The sequence below is a fragment of the Primulina huaijiensis genome, chromosome 3 (genome assembly GCF_012295235.1).
Source record: "Primulina huaijiensis isolate GDHJ02 chromosome 3, ASM1229523v2, whole genome shotgun sequence".
In the NCBI taxonomy this organism is placed as follows: Eukaryota; Viridiplantae; Streptophyta; class Magnoliopsida; order Lamiales; family Gesneriaceae; genus Primulina; species Primulina huaijiensis.
The window spans coordinates 4,924,543-4,950,233 of record NC_133308.1 but is presented as its reverse complement, the minus strand read 5'-3'; the positions used below and the strand labels follow the sequence as shown (position 1 = coordinate 4,950,233).

The 25,691-nt window shown below is 31.1% G+C and overlaps 1 protein-coding gene across 1 annotated transcript in view; it reads left to right on the top strand.

The window, feature by feature from the left end:
- Nucleotides 1–6,669: 6,669 nt before the first annotated feature.
- LOC140971998 (cytochrome P450 734A1-like) overlaps nucleotides 6,670–25,691 on the top strand; it is a 22,777-nt gene continuing 3,755 nt past the window's right edge. The window contains exon 1 of the mRNA XM_073434468.1: nucleotides 6,670–6,784. Within this exon, the coding sequence (XP_073290569.1) occupies nucleotides 6,670–6,784 (115 nt within the window). The remainder of the gene's footprint in view (nucleotides 6,785–25,691) is intronic.

The window sequence follows — 25,691 nt, the reverse complement described above, 5'->3', positions numbered from 1 at the left end:
GTGTTACATCACATTTGATCAGGCATAGGAAAGGCTGTATAAGGGATAAGGTGAATGATAGTGGGAAAAAAAATTGAAGTGTCATCACAACCATTTCGGGGTCAGAAACAGTTAGTGCAGTGCATAATTTCAAATATGATCAAGCGAATATCAGAGAGATTCTCTCACATGATTTTTGTTCATGAACTACCATTCATCTTTGCAGAGTAAGAATTGTTCAACTTATTGATGAAGAATTCTACACGAAATTATGAAAAGATCAGTCGTGCAAATATACAGAAAAATTGTATTACTTCTTATGAAATATAGAAAAGAAAATTAGTGGCAGAATTAAAGGAAGTGAATAGGGTCAGCATGACTACTGATTTATAGAGGTCTGATCAGAAAGTTTCATATAAGGCAATCGATTGTCATTACGTGGACTCTAGTTAGAATTTGCAAAAAGCGAAATTTGAATTTTTGTGAAGTCCTACCACCTCATACATGTATTGTTGTTTGTGATGTGTTGAATAACAGTTTGGTTTAATTGGAAATTGAAAACAAGGTGTGGACAATCACAATTGATAATGCTACATACAATGATGTAGTTATTCGATTGTTAAAGGAGAATTTTTTTTTACAAAAACAAGCTTCCTCTAGTAGGAAATTGTTCCATGTGAGATGTTGTGCTCATATGTTGAATATTTTGGTACAAGATGATCTTTCAGATATTCAAAATATAATTTCCAATGTGCGTGACACTTTGAAACTCATATCTGCCTTAGAGCACCACATGTTTTCATTCGGTGGTCTAAATTCCAAATAATTATAAACAGAATCAAGCATGACATTGATAGAAGTACACAAATCCAACATAGCCTTTTCAAGTCTAGTACCTCCAATTGTACAAGGGATAGAAAACATACATGGATCATTGTATTTAATAGGAATATTTATTGAATAACAACGGAAACATGTTCCGCTAGCTTTACCATTTGACACCCTTTCAACTTATAGCACACATTTCTTTTAAAAATTTAGCATAACGAGGTATTGGTTTAATAACATCTAATAAAGGAATATTTATATTGCATCTACGAAAAGTATTATTCAACTCTTTAACACTTTCACGTCTACTATTCAATGTAAAGGGGAATGGAGGAATAGGTTTATAATCAAACAATTGAGAAAGCTCACACTTCGGTGCATCATCTTGATTGAGTCCTTTTCCGTCAACTTTTATCTCATTCTCTTCATTTTGCTTGGCTGGTGCTTGTACCACAATTTCTTGAACTCCAATTCGTTACCATTTTTCAAAGTAATTGCACTCACATTCTCCTTTGCATTCACCATTACCTGAGAAGATATACCGCCTGAATTTTGTGCTTCCAACATATTAATTGCGGTCACCAACTGCCTCACTTGAGTGCTCAAATTCTGAATGCTAGCCTTGTTTCCTGTAGAAAATTTTTATTTGTTATTTGCTAGGGCCTTAACAATTTCATCTAGAGACATACCTGAGTCAGAAAATTGTAAGGTGCTGGCTGTTTGTTGAAATTTTCTTGTGGAAATCCTTGTTGGCATGCTTGATTCATGTAGCTGAAATTCAGGTGATCCGTCCATCCTGGATTATAATTATTAGAATATGGATCATATCGGCGCTGAAGTTGTCCAGAAAATCCGTCGATTGCATTAGCTTACTGCGTTGGATCTTCTTGTAGTGTAGTGTAGTGCACATGTCCGCCGAATGTCTGACAATCGCACATATACCACAAGCTTTGGCCTGTTGTACATGTCCTACAATCAGCTTTCCGAAAGAGATGTCAAAGAATCTAACTTTTGATCGATCGGATTAGTTCTTACTTCTTTAACTTCTCATGGAGGGTTATCTTACATAGTTCCAAATTGTTGTGCATTGGCATCCATGTTAGAGATTAAAGTCTGTGCCTCTCGAGGTCTTTTGTTCATCAACGCACCTTGATAAGTGCAAGTTTTGCAATTAAATTATCCAATGAATTGGCATGAAAATGTGCGGTTATCGAGCGGATTTACATGTTTTTGGATGTTGTTTATGTCATTGTAGGAATCAAGCATGCCCACAAATTTCGAAATGGAATAATGAAGTTAACTAGAAAGCAGAAGAAGCGCGAGTGAAAAAAAAATTGAACGAACAGTACCGCGCGTGCAGGTGCTCGGAAACTCGCGCCCTAGCGTGCACAGTACAGTCGCGCATAACCAGAAGCTCGTGCGCGCGGCTGCACAGAGCGGTTGCGCTAGATCCTGTGCAGCCGCGCGCGTGCAGGAGAGGCACAAAACAGAATTTAATAGGCTTTTCTTGGGGTTTCACAACCATTCACACATTTATAAAAATTTAAACCCTAGCCACAAAAGAGAGAGCGGCAATCACACACAATATGGACCGAATATTTTTTATTTGACATCTCTCTCGACAAAATTCATCAAAAAACTATAGCAAAGTTTTTGCAAATTCTCTCAACTAGTTGTTCTCTCATTTCCACTTCCAGTAGTTGAATTACTTTAGTTGTCTGCATTACTTTTTTGTTTTCTTGTAAAAATGTTGCTCAAATTAATAAGAATATAATTAAATTTGATAGTGTTAATGTATTTCTTCTATAATTTTCATTATATTTCTCAACCAAATTCTTAGCTTTGAAATACTGAGAGAATTATAACAAACGGTCGAATCGAAATGCACTATATTTAACAATAAAAGTCAGATCATTTCATATTTATCTCGATCACGTGTATTGTACACGGTAAATTTTTGTGATAAACAATATCATATTAGTCTATCTAATAAAATTAACTCCACGATATGCTCTCGTTATAACTTCGGAAACGTAATCACTAGCTTTGAAACTAATCGCGTTGGTTTCAGCTGACTCATCAATTCCACAAAGAAAAAGCACAAAAGTGAGCAGTCAGCTCTTATCCATTTTCTTCAGTCTTCTTCGTCGAGACCAAACCACCTGGTTCAACAATGGCCACCACGATTTCTCACTTCACCACCCCAATCTTCTCCTCCGCTGCTCCGATTAACCCCAGAAAACCCTTCCCCAATCAGAGATCCGCCCAATCGAATAAATGGTGGGCTCCGCTCTTCGGCTGGTCTTCGGAACCCGACTACATCAACGGCGGACTCAGGACGGAGCCGGATCAGGAGGTACTTCCAAATCCAGATACATACCACTCGAAGAGCTGCTTGCGGGGGCGATTGACGGAGGACAAGGCGAGGGAACTGCGTAAAAAGACGATCGAGACTTCCAACTTTCACGATATCATGTACCACTCGGCGATCGCCTCGAGGCTCGCGTCCGACGTTTCTCGTTGACTCTCCTCAGGTAAGCTCAAAATTACTAATAATCCGTCGACTGCTACTTAATTTTGGTACCGTTTGTATTTGTGAACAATGGATTTTTAGTGTAAATTTCCTGTTTTGTTTTTTCATAAATAACAGTGCAACGTGATTAAAGCTGTGTAAAAGTAATTTGGAAATGAAATAATTTATACGAGTTTCTTATAATCAATTAAAAGCGAAATCAGCACTCCCAAACGGACTAGCCTTCCGAAGTCGATCGGTCCGATCGGATCTAGCCGATTTTGTGTCGATTTGACTGATCGGTTGGGTGTGTCGGAATTTTATCAATGCAACTAACCTATTTTACACCGACGAGGTGGTGTAGATAGAGAGATGGGATAGCCCGTTTTGATTGCTACCCCGTTTAAATTACATTTTCATCGTAAATTGCAGATGAATTTGGGGGCAAAATTTTGATAAAAAAATATGTGGGCTCTGATAAATTATGTCACAAACTCAATATCAAAATCTCCACTGGTGTAATTTGTAAAAGAAAATATCTAAAGTAACCTAAAAAATTCCCCTCACGTGGATAAAATCCAAAAAACATTCCCACCTTTGGAATTATTTCTCATTATGTCCTTCACTTTTTTGTACATGAATAGAAGCTAGCTACCTTAAACAATGTTTGAGATATCTCTTACAATTCAGCCCAAAAGTAATTGATTGTACAACATATGAAATATGTGTCTCACATTAATTTTGCATAGGGTCCATGTATATTTGAATACATCTTATAGTGTATAGCATGAGATATAGATCTCCTGGTGTAGTGTAGTGTAGCATATTCGGGTTCTTAGAAATCATTAGTAGAACTGAATGAAGCTTCGGACGAACGTTCTAGACCCAAACTCTCTCGAAACCAACCGATCGCTCGTGTGGTGGCCGAGACACGACCTCTTTTCACATATATATATATTATAAATACAAGAGTGTATGTAACATAAAAATATCCGTGAGACGTTCACGAGTCAATTTTGTGAAACATATACTTTATTTTGGATTATCCATAGAAAAATATTTTTTTTTTATATCAAATATATATATATATATATAATTGTGGTCCAAATTTATATATAATTGTGGTCCAAATCCAAAAATAAGTTTTGTTCGAGGCATAAAACTTCTTGGGCGTATAGACTACTATTATATTACTGTTTTGGCCCGTTTTGGCAATTGGGCTTGGCCTGACAATGTTCCATTTTATTGGCTGGATTTGTTTAACCGGGTTCTCAAATAAAGTTAATTCAAGCAAAAGAATATGTTGAATTTAGGGATAATATACGTGAGCTCATCAAGTTGGCATCTCTATTCACAAAATTTATTAACGACGATATTATAGTTGATTTTTAACTAAAGAAATATGATATTTTGTAGTTTTATTTTTTTTAAATTTTTAAATAATTAACCTCATTTAACATGATATAATCAAAGGGAGAATTCCAAATATAATCTAATTCATAATTCATAAACACTTGCATGATTTTGTAGTATATTTGAGAGCTGATGAGACCACAGAGAGTAAAAAACTTTGAGAGAGAATAGAGAACTTTTATTATTGCGTATTAAAATGTTGTGTTCTTATTACAAGAGCGTATGCCTCCTTATATAGTATTAAAATTAATACTATTACCAAAAGTTGGAATTGACATAATATTCTAGTATAGTGGATATATTATTCTTCAACTATAAGACATGACATAAAGCTAAATTATTTACAAAACGAGACAAAAATAAGACTTAGTGGACATATTCCACTATACAAATATTTATTTTAACTTATTGGTCACATTCTACAAATTATTGAATAATCGTTTCATGTACTATTTCTACTACCACTCTCATATTATGTCATGATAATAGAAAAATCATTGTGTTTTTTATGAATTTATTAAAGCACACAGATCTTCATCTTCATATGGATCTTGTGCATCCTGAGTTTGATAAACCATATTAGTGTCTTCAATAATTTTATCTTTCTCTTTGGAAGAAGATGATTGAAAAGAAGGTTGAGATATATCTCCAAAAACTTATGTCCACATACCAGAAATTGTTTTTTTGTCCATGTGCTGGAACAGTTTTTTTAAGAGTGTGGCATGTGTAGGAGTTTCTGAATTTAAATTTTTCATGACTTCTTTGGCGGTCATAGGTTTTTCCTTAAGCGAAGAAATCTTCTTTTCCCCACCATTTTATTAGAATTTTTCAAACAAGAATAGTAGGAGTGAATTTTAATTCACATTTTTCTCTTACTTGGCTTGTAGACAGTATTCCCATTTAATGATCCAGGGAACATTTTAAGTAATCGAAAATTGTAATATAGCAGTAAGTTCTTCAAGCTGAGTATTAGCTTGTTGAAAGTTTTTCCAGATATGTTTAACATTATGAAGTAATATAGTAGGCAATAAACCCCATAAAAAGTAGAATGTTTTAAACCAGGTTGGTATGAATTGATTATTATCTTCTAATTGGATTTTAATCCACCATGAATGTTTTCTTTGAGAGTTTTCATAAATAAAGATATTATCCCAAGCCTTAATATAATCATGATGATTATACATATTTGACATAGATTGAAAAGTATTTAGCTGTCAAGCTTCTCCGAAGGTAAAATCTCAATTGGCAGCCAGTATTACCTTTTTAATAATTATTTTAGAAAATATATAGTCACTAGCTCGATCTATATGTTATCATGTTTCAATTAGAATTGTTTCAAATTAATATCTTGTTTTTCTTCAATAAATTAGTTGTAAATCTTTATTTAAATAACTTTGAGTTATATGAATAGAAGATAGACATTTTAGATCATTGTCAACAAGACATCAATTTATATATCCTGAAAGTATATAAGGATATTTAAGTTCTTCTTTAGAACCGATTGGAACATTTTATATTCGCAATCTTGATTTTGATATTAACAAAATTTTTTATTTTGTTTTTAACAAGTTTATCTAGTGCGCAGAAAAGCTGAAACTGATCAGGTCTCGATCCAAAACTAAAGCTATCAAGACGTCAACTGATTGCCAAAACTGAACGATTCCAACTGATATATAAAAGACCAGTTCAACTGATTATCCAGTTGATAGGTGGTTCAGCAGAAGACCTTCAGAAGTCCAGCCAGTTGATGAAGAACTCAGCTGAACAAAACAACTAATGTAGTGAAATTAATTCAAACTGATTTCATCGGACCAGGTCAGAGCATCAGTTGTAACTGATCAATTCACATATCACGACAAGACTATCAAATGGAATCCAGTTGAGCACGAATAGACAAAGTACAAACTACAAGCTACTTCACAGACGAAGGTACAATAATGGACGTTGCAGCAGAGCTAAAAGAGGAAAGCTTCCAGAACAATTGTCAGAATGAAGAGGCATATCATAAGGAAATAGCTGCAAATACAACAGACATTATTATTGAGTTTCCATGTACCGTCAGCTAAGAGACTATAAATATCATATCAAGACCATTGAAGAAAAAGCGGAACTATAACAAAATGTTAGTGTGTGAAGAAAACAGAGGGCACATTCATTTCATATCAGCATACTTGAAGCAGTTAGCCTTGTTGTGTGAGTACACTTTCGTATTGTATTGTTTAGATCAGTTCTCACACATTCACACACAATCACTCACATATACAGATAGTTGAGCTTATTGTTTAGTTGAGTGAGTCTTCACACAAAGACATTAAACATTGTGTTTATTGTCTTGGCATAAGAGACGTAAAACATTATGCGGATTATCCTAGCATCCTGCAATCTTGAGTGCTAGGAGTTCTAGTTAGGTGCTGTCTTTCTGGAGTGAATTTGTGCAAGGTGTTGTATAAATCAAAGTCTTCTAGTGGATCCTACCCGAGGTGGTAGAAGCGGTGATGACTTAGGAGCAGTTGAAGTCTCCGAGCATCCATAAACATATCTTGTTTATTTAACTGTTTAACTATTGTTTTAAAACTAATTTGATCAGTTCAGCTGATATCAGTTTAGTTATTCCCATAACTGGAATGATACAAGTCCGAACTGATCACCTTTATTTCAGTTATTCAGTTTACACAAGCTCAAAGCTTTAAACTGTTCAGTTTTCTTAACAAAAGATTATTTCGAGTGTCTTCTGCTTGGTTTGAAAATCAAACTCGATTTAATTCATCGATATATTCATTCTTAGAACACAAAATATTGCAGCTTATGGAGAATATTGTGTTTGAAGCACCTTCAAGGAATTCAAAACCGATCCTTCAGAACCTTTTAATGCAAATAATGCATCAGGATAGTCTTGGATATCATATGCATTATTGTCATCTGCAAATTCAGTAATATGATCAAATTTATCCTCTGTCAAATGAATATTATCCTTTTCTGTATTAATATTTTTATTAGTCATAGGTTTATTCAGGGGTTTTTTCCCCATTGCTTGTCTTTTTAAGACTGTCTTCCAGGTTAGATGTAGAAAAAAGTTCTAAAGAAGAACTTAAATATTTTATATACTTTCAGGATATATAAATTGATGTCCTGTTGATACTTATCTAAAAGGTCTATCTCTTATTCATATAGCACAAAGTTATTTAAATAAAGATTTACAACCAATTAATGGAAGAAAAATAAGATATTACTTTGAAACAATTCTAGTTGAAATAAGATCTATTGAAATTCAATATATGGGTCGAGTTAAAGACTATGCATTTTCTAAAATGATTATTAAAAAGGTAATACCGACAGTCAATTGGGTTTAGCTTTGGGACAAGCTCGACAGCTAAATACTTTTCAATCTATGTCAAATATGTATAATTATCATGATTATATTAAGGCTTGAGATAATATCATTATTTGTAAAAACTTTCAAAGAAAACATTCATGGTGGATTAAAATCCAATCAGAAGATAATAGTCAATTCATATCAATCTGGTTTAAAACAGTCTTCTTTTTATAGGGTTTAATGCCTACTATATTATGTCGTAATGTTAAATATATCTGGAAAAAATTCAACAAACTAATACTCGGCTTAAAACACTTACTGCTATATTATAATTTTCAACTAATTATAATGTTCCCTGGATCATTAAATGGGAATACGATCTACAAGACTAAGTAAGAGAAAAATGTAAATTAAAATTCACTCCTGCTATTCTTGTTCGAAAAATTCTAATCAAATAGTGGGGAAAAGAAGATTTCTTCGCCTAAGGAAAAATATATGACCGCCATTGAATAATTGCAGTAGGACATGCAAAAGAAGCCATGAAGAATTTAAATTCAAAAACTCCTACACATGCCACACTTTTAAAAGAACCGTTCCAGCACATGGACAAAAGAACAATTTCTGATATATGGATATAAGTTTTTGGAGACATATCTCAATCTTCTTCTCAATCATCTTCTTCCAAAGCAAAAGATAAAATTATTGAAGACACTGATATGGTTGATCAAACTCAGGATACACAAGATTCATACGAAGATAAAGATCTATTTGCTTAAATAAATTCCTAAAAAAACCACAATGATTCTTCTATTATCATGACATAATATGAGGGTGGTAGTAGAAATAGTACATGAAACGATTATTCAATAATTTGTAAAATGTGACCATTAAGTTAAAATAAATATATGTATAGTGGAATATGTCCACTAAGTCATATTTGTATAGTGGAATATGTCCACTAAGTCTTATTTTTGTCTCGTTTTGTAAATAATTTAGCTTTATGTCATGTATTATAATTGAAGAATAATATATCCCCTATACTAGAATATTATGTCAAGTCCAACTTTTGGTAATAGTATTAATTTTAATACTATATAAGGAGGCATACGCTCTTGCAATAAGAACACAACATTTTAATGAGCAATAATAAAAATTCTCTATTCTCTCTCAAAGTTTGTTACTATATGTGGTCTCATCAGCTCTCAAGTATACTAAAAAAATCATGTAAGTGTTTATGAGTTATGAATTAGATTATACTTGGAATCATCCATTTGATTATATAATGTTAAATGAAGTTAATTATTAAAAAAAATTTTTTTAAAAAAAATAAAAGCTACAAAAAATCATATTTCTTTTGCTGTAAAGCAACTAAAAAATCCAGACATCAATCCAATCTTTAAAAGTTGGTTTGTTATACCAAACTTAAAAAAATTAAAGAAAGGTTTAAAAACATTTGAAAAACTAAGTTATATACTCGCTGCCTAATTGCTAACGTACTATTGTAGTATTTTTTATTTTTTATTTTTAAATTTTTAATATTAAAACTAATTTGGTATATTATTAATGAGATGAAATAAATATTTTAGAAAAATGGAAAAAAATAATCTAATATCAATTGTGGTTATCTGTACAGGAATATATATTTTAGGGAGAACACATGAAAACACCAATAGACCAATGTGATTACATATGTGAGCATTCTTGAAGTGGTGTTCATCTATTGAATGTGATAAAATTGTATATCTAATTTGTGGAAGTCACCTCAATGGTGCTCATTCAAGTGTTCACAGTAGATGTTCATGATATCAATTCTTATATATAATGAACATGAAAATTTAACGACAATCGATTCGGAAACTTGAAATCGACTTGAGGTTCACCTGTTAAATAGTGAGACACGCTACTGATTTTTCATGTTGGAAACTCGAACAGAGTCACAACTTAATTTTGAATTCCAATTTGTGGTGAAAATGGACTGAATCTTAAAAAATAAAGCACAAATTATCTGAAATTCGTTATATTAGCCTATAAACAAGAAAATATTGAAGAATGAAACTTCCGATCTATGGAATTTACGAGTATCAGAATAATTATGATGGATTTAAATATTGAATTTTGTTCAAATACTAGTTCCCAGGATATTCAAATATAATATAATTTGAAATCCATTAACTTTTAATGCAAGAAAATATTTGTATTAGGAAGAGAAGGAAAGACCGGAGTGCTTAAATTTATTAAATATCAAATGTAAGAAATTCACATCCTCCTTCATTTGTGTAAATGTGTCGAATTAAATTTATTGATTTACAAAATGTACAATGATAATGTCAAATAGAAGAAGACGTTGCCTGCAAAAAAGACGAAATAAATATGTTTAGTTCATGTGGTTGCTGCAATGTGGTAGAATGTAAACCCATCGAATCGAGTCAATATTAAGAAAATTTTAAGGCTCTAAAGCCTCTAACTGGACTCGAATTAGGTATATTCTAGCACGAGTAATTCGAGCTTGATTTCGATTTCGATTCGAAACTCGAAAATAAAGGCTCGAAATACATTTACTTAATATATAATTACATTATATTAATAAAATATTATTACTCACAGGTGTTCGCAAACTATCGAACAAAATAATTTGAGTTCAAGTTTGGCTTGAAAAAAATTCAAAAATATTTGAGTTTCTCTCGAATTCAATAATTTCGAATAAGAATCAAATATTTTTCAGTAGACTCGAAAAGCTCGGGAACAAATTTGAGTTTGAACAAAGTTATTTTTGTTACTATTTAATTGATTTGCTTGGATCCAGAAGTAGATTATTTTTCTTTTTTGTTTTTTTTAATAAAGGGGAATTTGATGAAAAATCTCCAATCAAAACATTTCTTTGGGTTCACTCCCTACCCACAAAATTGTGGTACTATGTCATACAAATGTGGTACACTTCATGTGGAAATGTGGTACTAAAAAAGTACCCAGGGACTGAACAAAAAAAAACGACGGCTGGGGACTAAGGTCAATTTCCCGTTTAAACGATAGTCGTACATTTATTTTTGGCTTCCCAATATAAATATTTGAACCAAATTGATTTTCTCCGTCGAGGTGCTAAATGTTGAGAATGTGGTGAATTTTGAATTAAAATTTTACAAAAAACGTGATGAAAATTTTGAGATAAAGTGAAATTTTACGAAACCAAAATACATCATTGACTCCATATATTTTTATGCCACGTGAAATTTGCATTGAAAATCAAATATATGGAAATCACGAACATTTAGAAAATTATAGAATATATCTTGTAATGATTTTTTTTAAAATACGATTGGGGTGAAAAGAATTTCTATCTAATCTAAATATTATGAAGATTACTTCCTATAATTAATAATTTTTTGTTGAAACAAAGTCTGAATATTTTTACTAATAATTTTTCCTATAATTAATAATTTTTTGTTGAAATAAAGTCCAAAGATTTTGACTAATAATTAAAATTTTAAATCATGCACCTATTAAAGACTATAACCCTTCATTCCAACATTTTTGCATTCCCCTTTACAAGTCCACCTTGCACATTTATGACATCCACCTATACGTTCAGCTCTTCGCTTTTTGGCATATGTGCTTTTACCAAATCCTGGCATATGTCTTATTATTATCTCACTTCGTTCCCCAACCAATCGGACTTTTGCTTCAATTATCAAACGGATATCATTCGGTATGCCATATGACATCATCAACCTTAGTCTCTCACATCTAGCTTTATAAATTTTTTTCAACGCATTATCAGGTAAACAAGCAAAATATTTACGAAAATTCACAATACAAGCATCCATATTATTATTATTATTATTATATATTTCAATTATTTTGGGAAAACTGAAAAACCCGACTTAGATAGTCACGGAGTACCGTTATCCGCCACTTAACCGGGAAATGAACTAGAATCTGCAAAAACAAAATGAAAATATCAAACACCCGACTTATTAGTACCCAAGTAGAAGTACTATGCGCTGCCATAAGTATAAGAAAATAAAGTTGCTTCTTGATTAACAATTATAGTTTTTGACCTAGTGGTAAGCGTTTGATCCTAAAAATAATGAATTTTAATTTTTAATCATGTAACATGTATATTTTTTCATTTTTGTTCCTTTCACTTGTATTTTTTTTTCATTTTGAAGTCATTTTTTGACTGAAAGACACAACTTACTCGAGTCAAAAAAAGATCAAAATGAAATAAACATACAAGTTACATGATAAAAAATGAAAATTCATCGTAATATGATCAAAAATGAAAAATAAATATGTTAAATGACTAAAAATGTAAATTCATTGTTAACATGTCCAAAATTGAAAAAAAATGTAAATTACGGTATAAAAATATAATTTTCCTTTAGAAAATAGAAATTATAGACAATTATGACACTTCTGTAAATTAAAAAACAGGTTAATTGATTTATCATGAATTTTGATTTGATTAGTAAATCTGTTAAATTATCGAGAAAAAATTTAATTTTTGCCAATATTTTTACTTATTTGTGATTTTGGTTGTTTTATTTAATACTATCAAATTTCATTTTTATTCATGTATCTTTCAATTTTTGATAATATTATTTTTTTCATATGGATTGATGGTATGGCTATTGTACATATCAGTGTCATGTAACGCTACATCGATATCACATCAACATCGTGTGGAAAAAAAAATTAAACTAAAAATTACAAAAAACATAAATAACATACTTTGAAATAAATTTGATAACATAGAAAATCAGAATAACAAATAAGCAAATATTACACCATAAAAGTTAAACTTACATGGGATGAGCAATTGTTAAAATCTAACAAATCATAGTTTCCGCATTATAATTGAAATACTTTTCATCAAAATTGGATCCTCATAGACATGCTTAACAGATGACCAGTTCTGGTTCCGGATCCACCTGTGCTGGAATCGGTCAGAGCCAATCCAATACCGGTTCCAAACCAGTTTCGGCTCCAAGGTCAATCCAATCCACTACTCGAACCGGTAGTGGATGTACAGGTTCCGGATCGATCGAACTAGTTCCGGGATTCCCTCGATGACCAGAATGAGGTAAGGGTATAAAAATTATTTTTAGATGGTAGAAAAAACATTATTTTTATTAAGTTCTTTGAATTGAGAAAATACATCTTACAAAAGTATAAATATAAAATGAAACATTGATGTCTACATTAAACATATAAAATTCATCACAATTAACTAAAATATATTTGGGAAACTCTAGATCTTTCTCGGAACTTGAGCTTGCAAATTCGTCTATCGCTCTAGCGGTCCTATTATTTTTTTATGCCGCAGACCAATCATGTAAACATGTTAGCATGCTAAGTGTTTCCAGCTTTAAGTTAGTTCTTTGTATGCCAAAGATTTTGCCGCATATTGAAAATGCTGATTCGGAAGCAACGCTTGTACATTGAACCGTTAGGACATCTCTTGCAATTGCTTCTAAGACTAGTTAAAGTTGAGAATTTATTCTCCACCAATCTAAAACATCAAAGTTTTTCTGGAGTCTGAAAATATTTTCTTAAATAGATGTATATCTCATTGAACTGTATAGTTGTAGCCGATTTTCCTTTCAAATTTTGTCGTTTCATACTTTGAAAAAAGTTGATTGTTGCCATTTTGCTTTTTTTCCCCTCCAGCTCCGACTCGTTACTCGTTCCACCCTGTTCGTTAGTGTACAAATCGAACAATTCTTGAAAAAAATGCATTATTGAATTCTTTTGATTGTCAACATTCGTCTTAAAAAAGTTTGCATAATATTCGAAAAGTATTTTTAAGCCACCTTGACTTTTACTTGGGCAAGCAAGGTTGCTAAGTCATGTACAATTGGGATAGTCTCTTAATATTTTAAAAATGTATCTTTCACACTTGAAACAAAATCACTCGTAACAACATTGATATGATATTCAATAAATTTTAAAAACATATTGAAAAACATATGTAGAAACATGGTTACAGTAAAGTAATTAACGCCAAAAAATCTTTTGGCGGCCTCTAAAAATTTCCAACAAAGAAATAAAGTTGCTCAAAATATCCTGTTCGGATTCAGTCAATATTAAAGCTTATGCAGCAACATTGTTGTAGTACGGTGTAAGTAATTCTTTAAAACATAACAAATTGGTAAGCAAGTGACGCAAGGAATTCCATTGATTGTCAACAGGAAGAGAAAATTTATTAGCAATGACCAGTGATATCCAATCACGACTATATATTCTTTCACGTAATAATTTACCACATACTTTGAATTTTTCAATCGTTGTAGTTATGTGTCCATCAAATGCACATTTAACACATAAGTTAATAATTTAACATACACATCTAATATGAAACCAATTATCTTCTAAAATTGGTCTCAATGACATGTAACAATAAGATAAGATTTTATTTTTATATTAGTCCAAATATCAGTTGTCAAACTAAGTCTACAATTAATACTCGAAAGATGCAAAATTAATAAATCTTTGTATTTCTTGTACATATCAAAATAATATTTCTTAAGCATGTGCCTAGAAATATTGTGAAAACCAAGTTGAATAGTATTAGGAATTCAACAAAACCTTCTTGTTCAATTATTACGAAAAGTTGACAACATTTCGTAAAAAACTTAACAATGACTTTTCGAAAAATATCTTTTGTAATTGTAAAAATTTTAACAGTTAAAAGATTAATTGGTTATTGAGTTGGTTCTCTATCGAGTGGCTATAAATTATCGAGGTCAAGTTTATGTATCTTGACCAAATGTTTTTTCAAATTTTCTGTACCACCGATACTACCATCTGTTTTATAAAAATGTTGATTTTTGTAAATTATACACACAGCAAAAGAGTTGTCCATACTTGGTTTTTTTTTTCATTATCGAAGTGATCCCAAACTTGCTTCGTTTTGCTCAGCCCGTCATCGTACTCGTCATTGTGTTGCTTCCTCCAGAGGACGACGATGTTCGAAAATTCCCACCACCTTCTTTGGGAAGGTCCATAGTCTCTTTCTCCTCGTAGACGGATTCGACTTCGTCAAATTCGGGAATGTAGGTAAAATCTTGACCAAAATCAAAATTTCGATTTGAAGATGATGCCATTGAAATTAAATTTATGAATGAGTATAGAAAATAATAACAAATAGCAAATGCGTTGAAAATTAATAGCAAATTGGAGATTGAGTACATAGAAATCTAGAATTTGAAGAATGAGATTTTTGTGTGAAAATGTTGAAAAATAATCACATATTTACAAGGGTGGAGGAAAAATAAATTTGAAATTTGGTCCCTAAATTTCAAAACAAATTTGGCCATAGCCGTTGGGCCATCTGCTACTTCTTTTTAATTTTTTAAATTTAAAATCTGAACCGATTCCATATCTTGTTTCGGTTTGAATCTAGTATAACCGGATCCGACCTGAAAATGGAACCGGAACCTATTTCAAACGGGTTTTTATTTTAAAAATCACTTCACCCCATTTACAAAAGGGTTTTGGGCGGTTCCGAAACCGGTATGAGCGAACCAGTTCTAATTTCGGACTTAACGGGTCAGTTCCGATTCGGTTCCGATCTGGTTCCAAGTCGAATCGACCATTTAAGCATGCCTAGATCCGCATGTAACTCATGGTTTCTTTATTTTTCTTGTATATAATAATATGTAATATTTATTTTATGATGCATTATGAATCTTAACTTGTTGGATAAATAAAAAGGAAAATTACATTTTTGGTTATGTATCTATATTTTTTGTGATTTTGGTCATCTATGTTATCAAATGTCAGTTTTTTAATCCTATTTTTTCTGATTTTAGACAACTTTAGTTATGTTTCAACGAAAAAGATGATGTGATATCACATTTTGAAAAATGACAAAAATTTCTAAAAAAACAAATATTTATCCCTTTACGAAGATTAGCTTTGTCATTCCTAATTAAAAAAAAAATTGAGGCTAGAGAGAATAATTAAAATTTCATTTTAAGTAATAATTGATTTCGATCATTGCCAGCTTCTATAATTTGAGTTGATGTGAGGTGGGGGCTTCTGTTCTCCCAACATAATTTTTATTTTAAATGCATAGAGATGTAAGTTGAGGGACAAATAATACACAAGATCTTGTCTTCCAAACCAGTGTTTCAATATTTCTAGAAGATTTTTATTATTATTATTATTGAAAAAATATTTTCAAAAGGTNACTTCGAAGTCTCGAAGCAACAATAATCTAACATATAGGCTCAGTTTGAACTAGTACTTTAAAAACATTTTTAGTATTTTATAAGTGGAAAAAACTTAAAGTATATGTTTATATGAGATTTTTGTAAAAAGTTTATGCATTCATTTTTTTTAAAAATGTTTTCCAAATAAAGTTTTCAAAAAATAATTGAGAGGTATTTTATATGTTTTTAAAATATAAAATGAGCGTCAAACGGGTAATAAAACGCAAACAAGAAGAAATGAGAAAAAAAAGACAATTAAAAGGTTTTTTTGAATATTTGTCCAACCACCTTCTTAATTATTTTTAATTATAAAAACGTTTTTGTAAAATAATTGTTCAACTACACATTTATTCTTAAAATTTTGTAAAAAAACTTAGTCTGAAATAGAAGAAAAGGTAAAAGATGAGGAAAAATGTATTTTTGGTTCTATAAGTTTGTCTTTTTGTAATTTTAGTCTATTATTTTTGTTTTATTGACAATTTTAGTCATTTTTTTCAATGTGACACTGGTATGACACCAATGCGACGGTTACGCACGTAGTGTCACATCAGCACTTCCGATGAAAAATGATTAAAATTATAAAAAAAAATAAGAAGATACATGAATAAGAATTAAATTTGATCACGTAGTGAACCAAAATCGCAATGAATCAAATATACAGTGTTAGGATAAAAAAAAAAAAGAATTTAGATGAGGTGAATAAATTTTTTACAAAATTTGCAGATTTTAAAACTGAAGTGACTTCATCTGGGTTAGTAACCAAATTCTAATTCACAATAAGTTGGGTGCAGCAGACAACTAGTGAAAATATTTTTTATGTGTAGAAAGAACATGCTGGACTCGATATCGCACACAACCAACTAGATTTGACAATAAGATTAAGATACTAGTAACTCACGCATGTAGGGGTGGGCGATCGGATCATGCAGTTTTGGTACCTGATCCGATCTGGTGCATTTTCGGATAAATCGAGTTATATGTCGGATTAGGTTCGAGTAGAAAATCCCTACCCGAAGTACCTGATCGGGTACTCAAAAACTCAATTTTTAATTTTTAATTTTTTAAAAAGATATGGGATTGGTCTTGAATGGAGCGGCCCAAAGTTATGATGTTCTCTTGATTTGAATTTAATTGGAATCCTGGTTATTAGAAAATTCATAATTTTTTCAAATTTTGGCTGCTGATAATAGTAAATTGAGCTTAGGTAGTGAGAATGTTGATTAGTTTTTTGCTACGTTATTTTATTTTATTTTATTTTTTGGTATTCAATATAAAAAAATTTTAAGCTCAAACAGATGTTGGAGTTGAGCTAATGGTTTTATTTTATGAATTTTGCATAATTCCTTTTCTTATGGGGATAGGAATTAGAAGCTTCTATTGTCACATTTCATTTTAAAAATATAATTTTTTTCCAATAAAAAAAAAATACCCTAACCTGTCCCCGACCGATCAGGTACCCAACTAGTCGGGTAGTCACTAGAGTCAGGTCAGATTCGGGTAGCAAAAACACTATCCGACCAAATCGAGTATCTCCGAACACCGGACCCCTACCCACCCCCACACGCATGTGTGCCTAAATTTTTAACCTAATTAATTTTTTTTTAAAAAAAAGTTATCAATTATGATCAATTTAATTATATTTAGAATTTACTAAAGTAGATTCTTATAATATTTTTTATCAACTGAAAGAAGATGTATTTTTGTCCATTTATTAAAATAATTAAAGTAGTTACTTTAAGAGATAGATGCTCTATTATATGGTATTGATAAATACATAAAGTAAATGGTAGTAAGTAAAATATGCGAGATTTTTCTGGAAGTTCAAAGGAAAAATATTTTTATGTCTTATCTTCTTCATAGTGTAAAAATGTATTCACTTGAAGACTTTGAATCATACAACTATTTATACAAACCGACTTCAGCTCGTCGAAAATCCTAACCAACTCAAACTCCTGGCAACTCAACTACATACTCAATTTGTCGAGAAAATCATTTATGATAGTTACAAGTAAGCACTCTTCTAAAAGGCTCATTATTACAAAGAATGGAGTGAAAAGAAATAGAACACGAAATCCTATATTAATCGAATTAAAAGCAATACATTTTTGCACCATAGCACACATCAAACTACCCACTTTGTATGCACCAGCCAGCCAATGAATGTGGTGGCGAACACGCTGAGCTGTAAACTAAGCTGTTCACCTTGTATGTATATGGCACATTCTTCATCTCTTGTTTCTCTTTTTCACTTGTAGGATTTTGTTTAAAGCTAAGTTTAAAGTGTCCAACAAGTGGAGAGACAACGGGTTTGATATCGATCATGTTAAGTTTTTCAAAAAACTTTTTATATATATTTTTCTTGACATAACCACAACTTGTTTTTCTTCGTGTCACGAATAATTTGTATGCCATGCAAAGATCTACTTAATCGAACTCAAATTCTTCATGGCAAAGGATTTACTATGCTCTTCTTGAGATTTTAAATCTAAGCGACATCACGATTATCCTGTCATCGCCATATAACAAGAGAATAAAAAAATAACTGTCAGAAAATTTCTTGACAAAAACACAGTGCATGGTTGGCAGTAGTTTTACTATACTCATTTGCTTCCATAAATGCATCGAAATTTCTATATCACTGTCTTGGCGTTTGGTTAAGCCCATATAAACTCTTTCTCAACTTTAGATACAAACCACATGACCCTTAGGCCTCTTAAATCATACACTAATAAAATGTAATGGGTATAAAAAGTTCTTCTCCAGAAACAAGATGAATGATTGATACCCAGATCGTCACAAACAATTAAGATACTGAAATTCCACTAAAATCAGAAGAAGATTCACCAATGAAAGATCCAATGGAGAGTGGCTCGCGACTCCAATACACTATTAAAATCAAATTTAAAACCTCATGCCGATAAATTTTTGGGAAAATTGCAATTTTAGTATTTTTTAGAGAGCGTCGATGTGGTACAAACATAACGTTGACGTGTGCAGTGAGACATTAACTGTGCTACGGAAAAATGACTAAAACTATATTAAAAAAATAGAAAGGTATATGAACAAGACTGAAATTCAAAATGGCAAAAAAGAAAATGTGCAATACCACAATTGTAATTTTTCTTAATTTAAGAATTTTTTATGTGCTAGAAAAATATAGATGTGTTTTCCTATTATTGATTTTTTAGGAGAAGTTTTTACAAATTTACAAAAAATTAGAGGTGTTTTCATTATTTACCCAAATAAGGGGAAAAAAAAACTTTAATGCTGAACAACATCTGGTGGCTTGTTAAATAATGAAGGCAACATGACAAATTAATTTCTTTTCCTATATTATTTATTAATTTTTTTTTAAAAAAAATTAATAAATAATATAAAAAAAAGCACATGGATTCACACATCAAAAGGGCCCCTTGAGAGACAAAGTATTTAGAAGAGTGTACCAATTGTGAATTAAAATTGAGCCATCGATACCAAACATTAGCCATTATGTGGCCTCTCATGTTTGTTTCCTATAGTCTACTTAACCGCTTAATTCGAATTTCAACCCCTAATTTTTTGCATGTGATACTTTCACCCCAATTATATTATTGTTTGGCAAATACACCCTTTTCTCATACTTATTTGATGATCACCAAAGTAATATAATTCCCTTAATAAGATTTAGTAGTTACTAACAAATCCATACAAACCAAAAAATTTGGTTTTGATAAATCATATGTAAGATTGAAATTCACCAAGTGTGGATACGAACGTTTTCTTTTTACTAAAAGTTATAGCTGATGGTAATGATGAAACTCGCATATTTTAAACCGTACAATAGCTCAAGCGTCACGGTTTGATCGTTCTCCTCATATGGATAATTATTGCAATTTTCACCCCACAAAAAGTCGCAATGTCAAACGCAACAAATTGAGGGGAGTATCTGCTAAAAAATAAAACATTAAAAGGCCATTATGGTCAGCCAAATAATTTTCACACTATCTTTAAAACTTTAGATTTTAAGTATCATAGTGAGCAAGAAAAAAAAAATATTGCCCATCTTAAATAATAATTCTAAAATGGCATATACAAGACATAATTGAAAAAAAAATTGTGGTAATTTTCATATTTTATTTCCTTTGCTATCAGTGCTTCCTAACGACACAATGTCTCCCCATAATTTGTGAGAGCAGATTGGTGATAGGTTTGTTTTCCGAAGGCAAAAGACAATTAGTCAGACAGCGTCATATTCCTCAAAAAACGCGAGCGCATAACAAGCAGGTGAGTTTATGTTAGGATAAATAAACATGTATTGATTGATCTCGTTTTTTTTTTTTTTTTTTTCAAATGAGATTATCCGCCGATCATCTTATACAAAATAAAAACAAAGAGATTTATTTTTAGTTATTCACAAAAAATGGCCAAACATATATATCTTAGTTGTATCAAGTTCTTGAACCCTGAGTCATCTTCGGAAATCGAACCGAACCAAACCAAACCAAACTTGATTTATTCACTTGGTTTTTTATTCGACCATTTTAAATTGGATTTTAAAATCAACCAAAGCAAAAATTGGATTTAGTTAAGATATAGATGAAAAAAATATAAACAAATTAAATTATTAATAATATTTAAGACAATTGTATAATTTAAAGTGAACTATCTTTGAGGTATGCATGCATATGAAACCGGAAGTTACACGGTATCTTATGTGAGATATTATATACTCCAAATTTTTAAGAGCAATATACGTTATCAATATGAGTATGCACGGTTGAGAAGCAATAATTATTTCTACTAAGATAGCGATTGAAACTTGATGTTTGTACTACAATAAGATTTAAAATATTTGAGTTAAATTGTTATCACTAGTTATAACTTTTGGTAAAACGAAAAAAACTCAATTCTATAATTGATATCATGGTTTAAAATAGTGAAATCATTACAACTATTACGACGGGCACTGTTGACAAACAATATTTGTCTCCGTTAAGAGAGCAACTGAAACGTAAAGCTTGAGATATTATATAGTATAAAATATTTGAGTTGCACTTTTGATAAAACGACAAGCAAACGATTCAACAAACTTCAACGATTTGAGGTTTAAATTGGGTGATAAATTTAGGGAAAATAGTTTTCTTGTTCCACTAACTTGTTCAATTTTTGGATTTTGATCATCTACTAAGTTTTCAAATTTTGGTTTTAATATAATATACTAATTTTTAATTTTTTTTGCTCCAATTGTTGATGTGACACTGAAAAATAATAATATAACATCGAAAAATATTGACGTGGTATCAAAAATTGATAGTTTGTCACATGTCACATTAACAATTTGACCAAAATAACTATTAATAAAAATTTAGTGTACCGAAATCATAGTTTGAAAACTTAATAGACTAAAAATCAAAACTTAGATAAGTTAATAGACCATAACAATCATTTTTCCCATAATTTTATTGGCAATGGAGTTTCTTCTGCCGATAATTCATATGTATGATTTGGTTTATTATTTGATAAACGGATCGATTTGATTCTGGCTTTAACTTTATTCAATAATCAAATCAAAACACATATGAACACTCATATCTTAGGTATCTTATAAAACGGTTCCATGGATATATATTCGTGAGATGGTCGAACCGATCAATACCGACAATGAAAAGTAATAATTTTGAAGTAATATCTTTTCACGTACCGGATTAGATCTGATACACGTCTCACAAAATTGACATGTGAGTTAGTATCATCAGAGCTTTTGTGTATCTTCTTTATCAAAAGATTCAAGATTGCCCCTAATAAATTTTTTTTTAAAAAAAAATTTATTTTGTGTAATTAAAATAAATCTTTGTGATGTATACCACAAATTAAAATTTTCCTAACTCATATCAGGTGGGTGCAACTTTTAATCAAGGGTTTATTAAAATTTTGTTATTCAACAAATTAATTGCATCCCTTAACTCAGGATTTTGGTTTCTAAATTCACTTGCTTGCCTGAATCTGTCCTCTTGCGATCAATAATGAAAGAAAAAAGAAATATATAAATTCATGTGATGCAAATGGCCCCAACATGTTTTGGTATTGCTAAGGCAAAGATTAAGAGAAGTGGCCACCCTTGGTTTGGGACAATCAAGGCATATCCCCTCCCAATTTTTATAAGTATAAATAAATATACACAGTCTTGTTCTCATGTGCATCAATTTAAGAGCAAACTTCCAAAACACAACGTACGCAGACCTATTACTCTTTCTACCATCTACCATAATTACCGCCAGCAAAAAATTTCTTGAATCGATTCGAAAAGTATTTGATTCTGATTCGAAATTATCAAACCATATTCCCAAGTTAAAAAATTGGCGCGCACTAGCCAAGAAATGAACATTCAATATCTTCAATTTTATAAATATCTTTCTATGAAGAATATATGTTTTTATGTCCAAAATATCGTACATCGATCTTCTTATCTTTACAGTAATATCTGGAATTCCCAAAATGGATGCAATATCTCAAATTCTTGAATCTGTTTTGGAATAAGAAATACGGTTCGCAACCACATAAATTCTGCATGTGACAAGCATCATGTTTTCATCGCACAAAAATAGGTTTTTTTTTCACTAATTATGTTTACCATTTACGGAATTTTAGTGAAGACATAACAAGGAATATGGTTCGACCTTGGACTAACTGAGAAAATATGGTGCACGTACGTACACAATAATTTTTGTATATTCGATAAGAAAAACTATTCTTTCGCTAAAACACCAAAAAATATTACAACACAATCTTGTGATAATGTTGGAAAAGTGGTTTGAGTGAAAGTAGTTAAGAAAATAAAAGGTGAAAAATTATAACTTATGAATGAATTTTTATATATAAAAATATTAATATATTTTACCAAATCTACAATATAAGTTTAATATTGACGTTCTATAAATATTTAATATTTTTCAAGAAATCGGCAAAAAAAAATCATTCAACAAATTTTTTTTTATCCTAATAACCAATTTGATATTTTCTTTGTTGAGAAAATGTGAAAAAAAATCTCATTTGTACTTATTTTTACTAATTTTCATATCATATTTATTCATTTATTATACAATTTGCTTTCATTTACTGGGGTTTGAGCAAAGATTCTATTTTTTTTGGGTGTTTGAGCAAGTTTCTCTATATTTGTACAAGTTGTGTCAATTCAAATCATGTTTATAAATTTAGTCTAGTAATTTTATTATCGGGCTACACTAAAAAACCAAAAATTAACTTGAACCTAATAATATTTTTTTACTTTACCCAAATTTTGTTTACAACTTATGACTATATTTATATTATCATCAAGCATGAAATCGATCATCAAGGGACAAAATTTAAAAATGAGGGAAACTTTTGTCTCCAAAGACTGCACCAACCCATCCAAGCATAGATATATTGCTTGGGACTTGTGTTTGTGGGGACAATTTAAATTAGGTTTCAATTTATATCATATAATTAAAAATTATTGATGTGTAGATATCGGTCAATTAAATCAAAAAATTTNGTTGGACAGTTATCGTCAGTTATACTTTATGCTAAAGCTGCAAAAAATCAGACTTACAATTGATATCAAAGCCAATGTCATATCTTCGATTCTCATTGATTGCAAGGAGTGTAATTATTGAGAAGAGAGTTGTTTGGGTGCAATAATTGATAATGCTCGGTTCAAAATATTTTAATTGCACCGTTACCGCGATCTATAGCTTTTGGTAAAACGACAAATATTTTAACTATATATAGAGAAATGTGGTTCATTGTGTAATGTGAAATATGAACATCTGATTCAAATTATAAAACTATTAATATCACTGTTCTCGAGTCCTTCCATGAAAGAACTATATGTTTTGGTGTAAACATAGAGCCGATGAACTAAATGATATCAGATTTGTACAGACGTCGGTTCTGAACATTAAAAAAAAAAAGGGAAGACACTGCTGAACATTCCGCTAGTTGTTGACACAAAGAAAAAAACATTAAAAGGGCAAGAAGTACAACAAGCTTTTCGGACAACAATATAGATATATTGAGAAGATCAAATATGACCTTTACCTATTCAGACGCAGCCGCTACCTTTGAAAATGAAGGAAGGTATTCATTGAAGGAGTTGTTATAGGATTGAAGGAGTTGTTATGTGTGTGTGTGTTGGGGGGGGGAGGGGGGGGGGGCGCAGAAATCCCCGGAGAACAACAGAGTGATTGAGAACAACACTAATATGGTCAACCACCATTACCTACGAATGACTAAATTAAGTTCCCAAATCACTATGAATGTCCAACCTCCCAAGGAGAGAAGCATTCATATCCATGCTCAAACATTACTATCATATATATCAGTTTAGTTAAGGAGCACTTTCAAGCTTCGAGCATCAGAACACCACTTCATTGCCTTATTAGATCATCGAGAATCAATGTGCTCTCTATGCAGAATAAGTTGTTGCATTCCTCCTCAACCTACACAACAGTTCTATTTAGTTAGATGGAGTAGAATGGTTGTGGAAGTTAGAGTGGATCTCTAGACTTTTCGTCTGGATGATCGAGTGTAGTTCAGTTGAGGCTTGTCGTCTCTACTGACTAAGTATGCTAGAAGTTTCAGTTGATAATATTACTTCAACTGATATGTGTTTGTATAACAGGATTGTATAAATCAAAGTCGTCTAGTAGAATCTTCCGACAATAGAATATTCCACTAGAAGATCAAGGAGAGTCGGAGATATAGAGAGATTTGATCATCAAACTTCCAGAAATAAACTTGTGTGTTCACTTATCTGTTTTTACATAATTAGTTCTGAAACGTACATTTTACCGGTTCACGTGTTTTGTTAACCAGTTTGACCAAAATATTTGTTGCATCATTTTGAGTTATTTCCACACTTTTATACAAAGTTATTGGACTGGTCAGTTAGATCAAGAATATCTTACGAGACACTTTTTTGACGAGTCCCTACTCATTACTATATTTTTTAATATAAAAAAATCAACTCTAAAAAGTTTTCCATGTGAAAAATATGCAATATCATAGCAATACTTCAACAATATAAATTCAAGTGGAAAGTTTCACTATCTCTCAATTTGTATATAAATATAATGGATGAAATTTCATTTTCAAATTAATCTATATATGTATAACACTGGCACATGCAGAGGAAGCAAGCCAGAGATCTATTTGGTAGGAATTAAAGCCTTTCATGTTGGCCAAAATGCTGGTTTCCAGACATGACATTGTCACACCAGTGACCACTTCCCATTTTCATTTGTGTGTCTAATTCTCAAATTTTACATTGACAGATGAACATTGTTGAGTGCCTATATATAATAGCAATAATATCGTCATGTTGTTGTCATGGAAATTATAGTAATTGTGGGAAATTTATCACTACATGACATACAGATCGAACATTTTTTCAGACACAATTGATATATATATA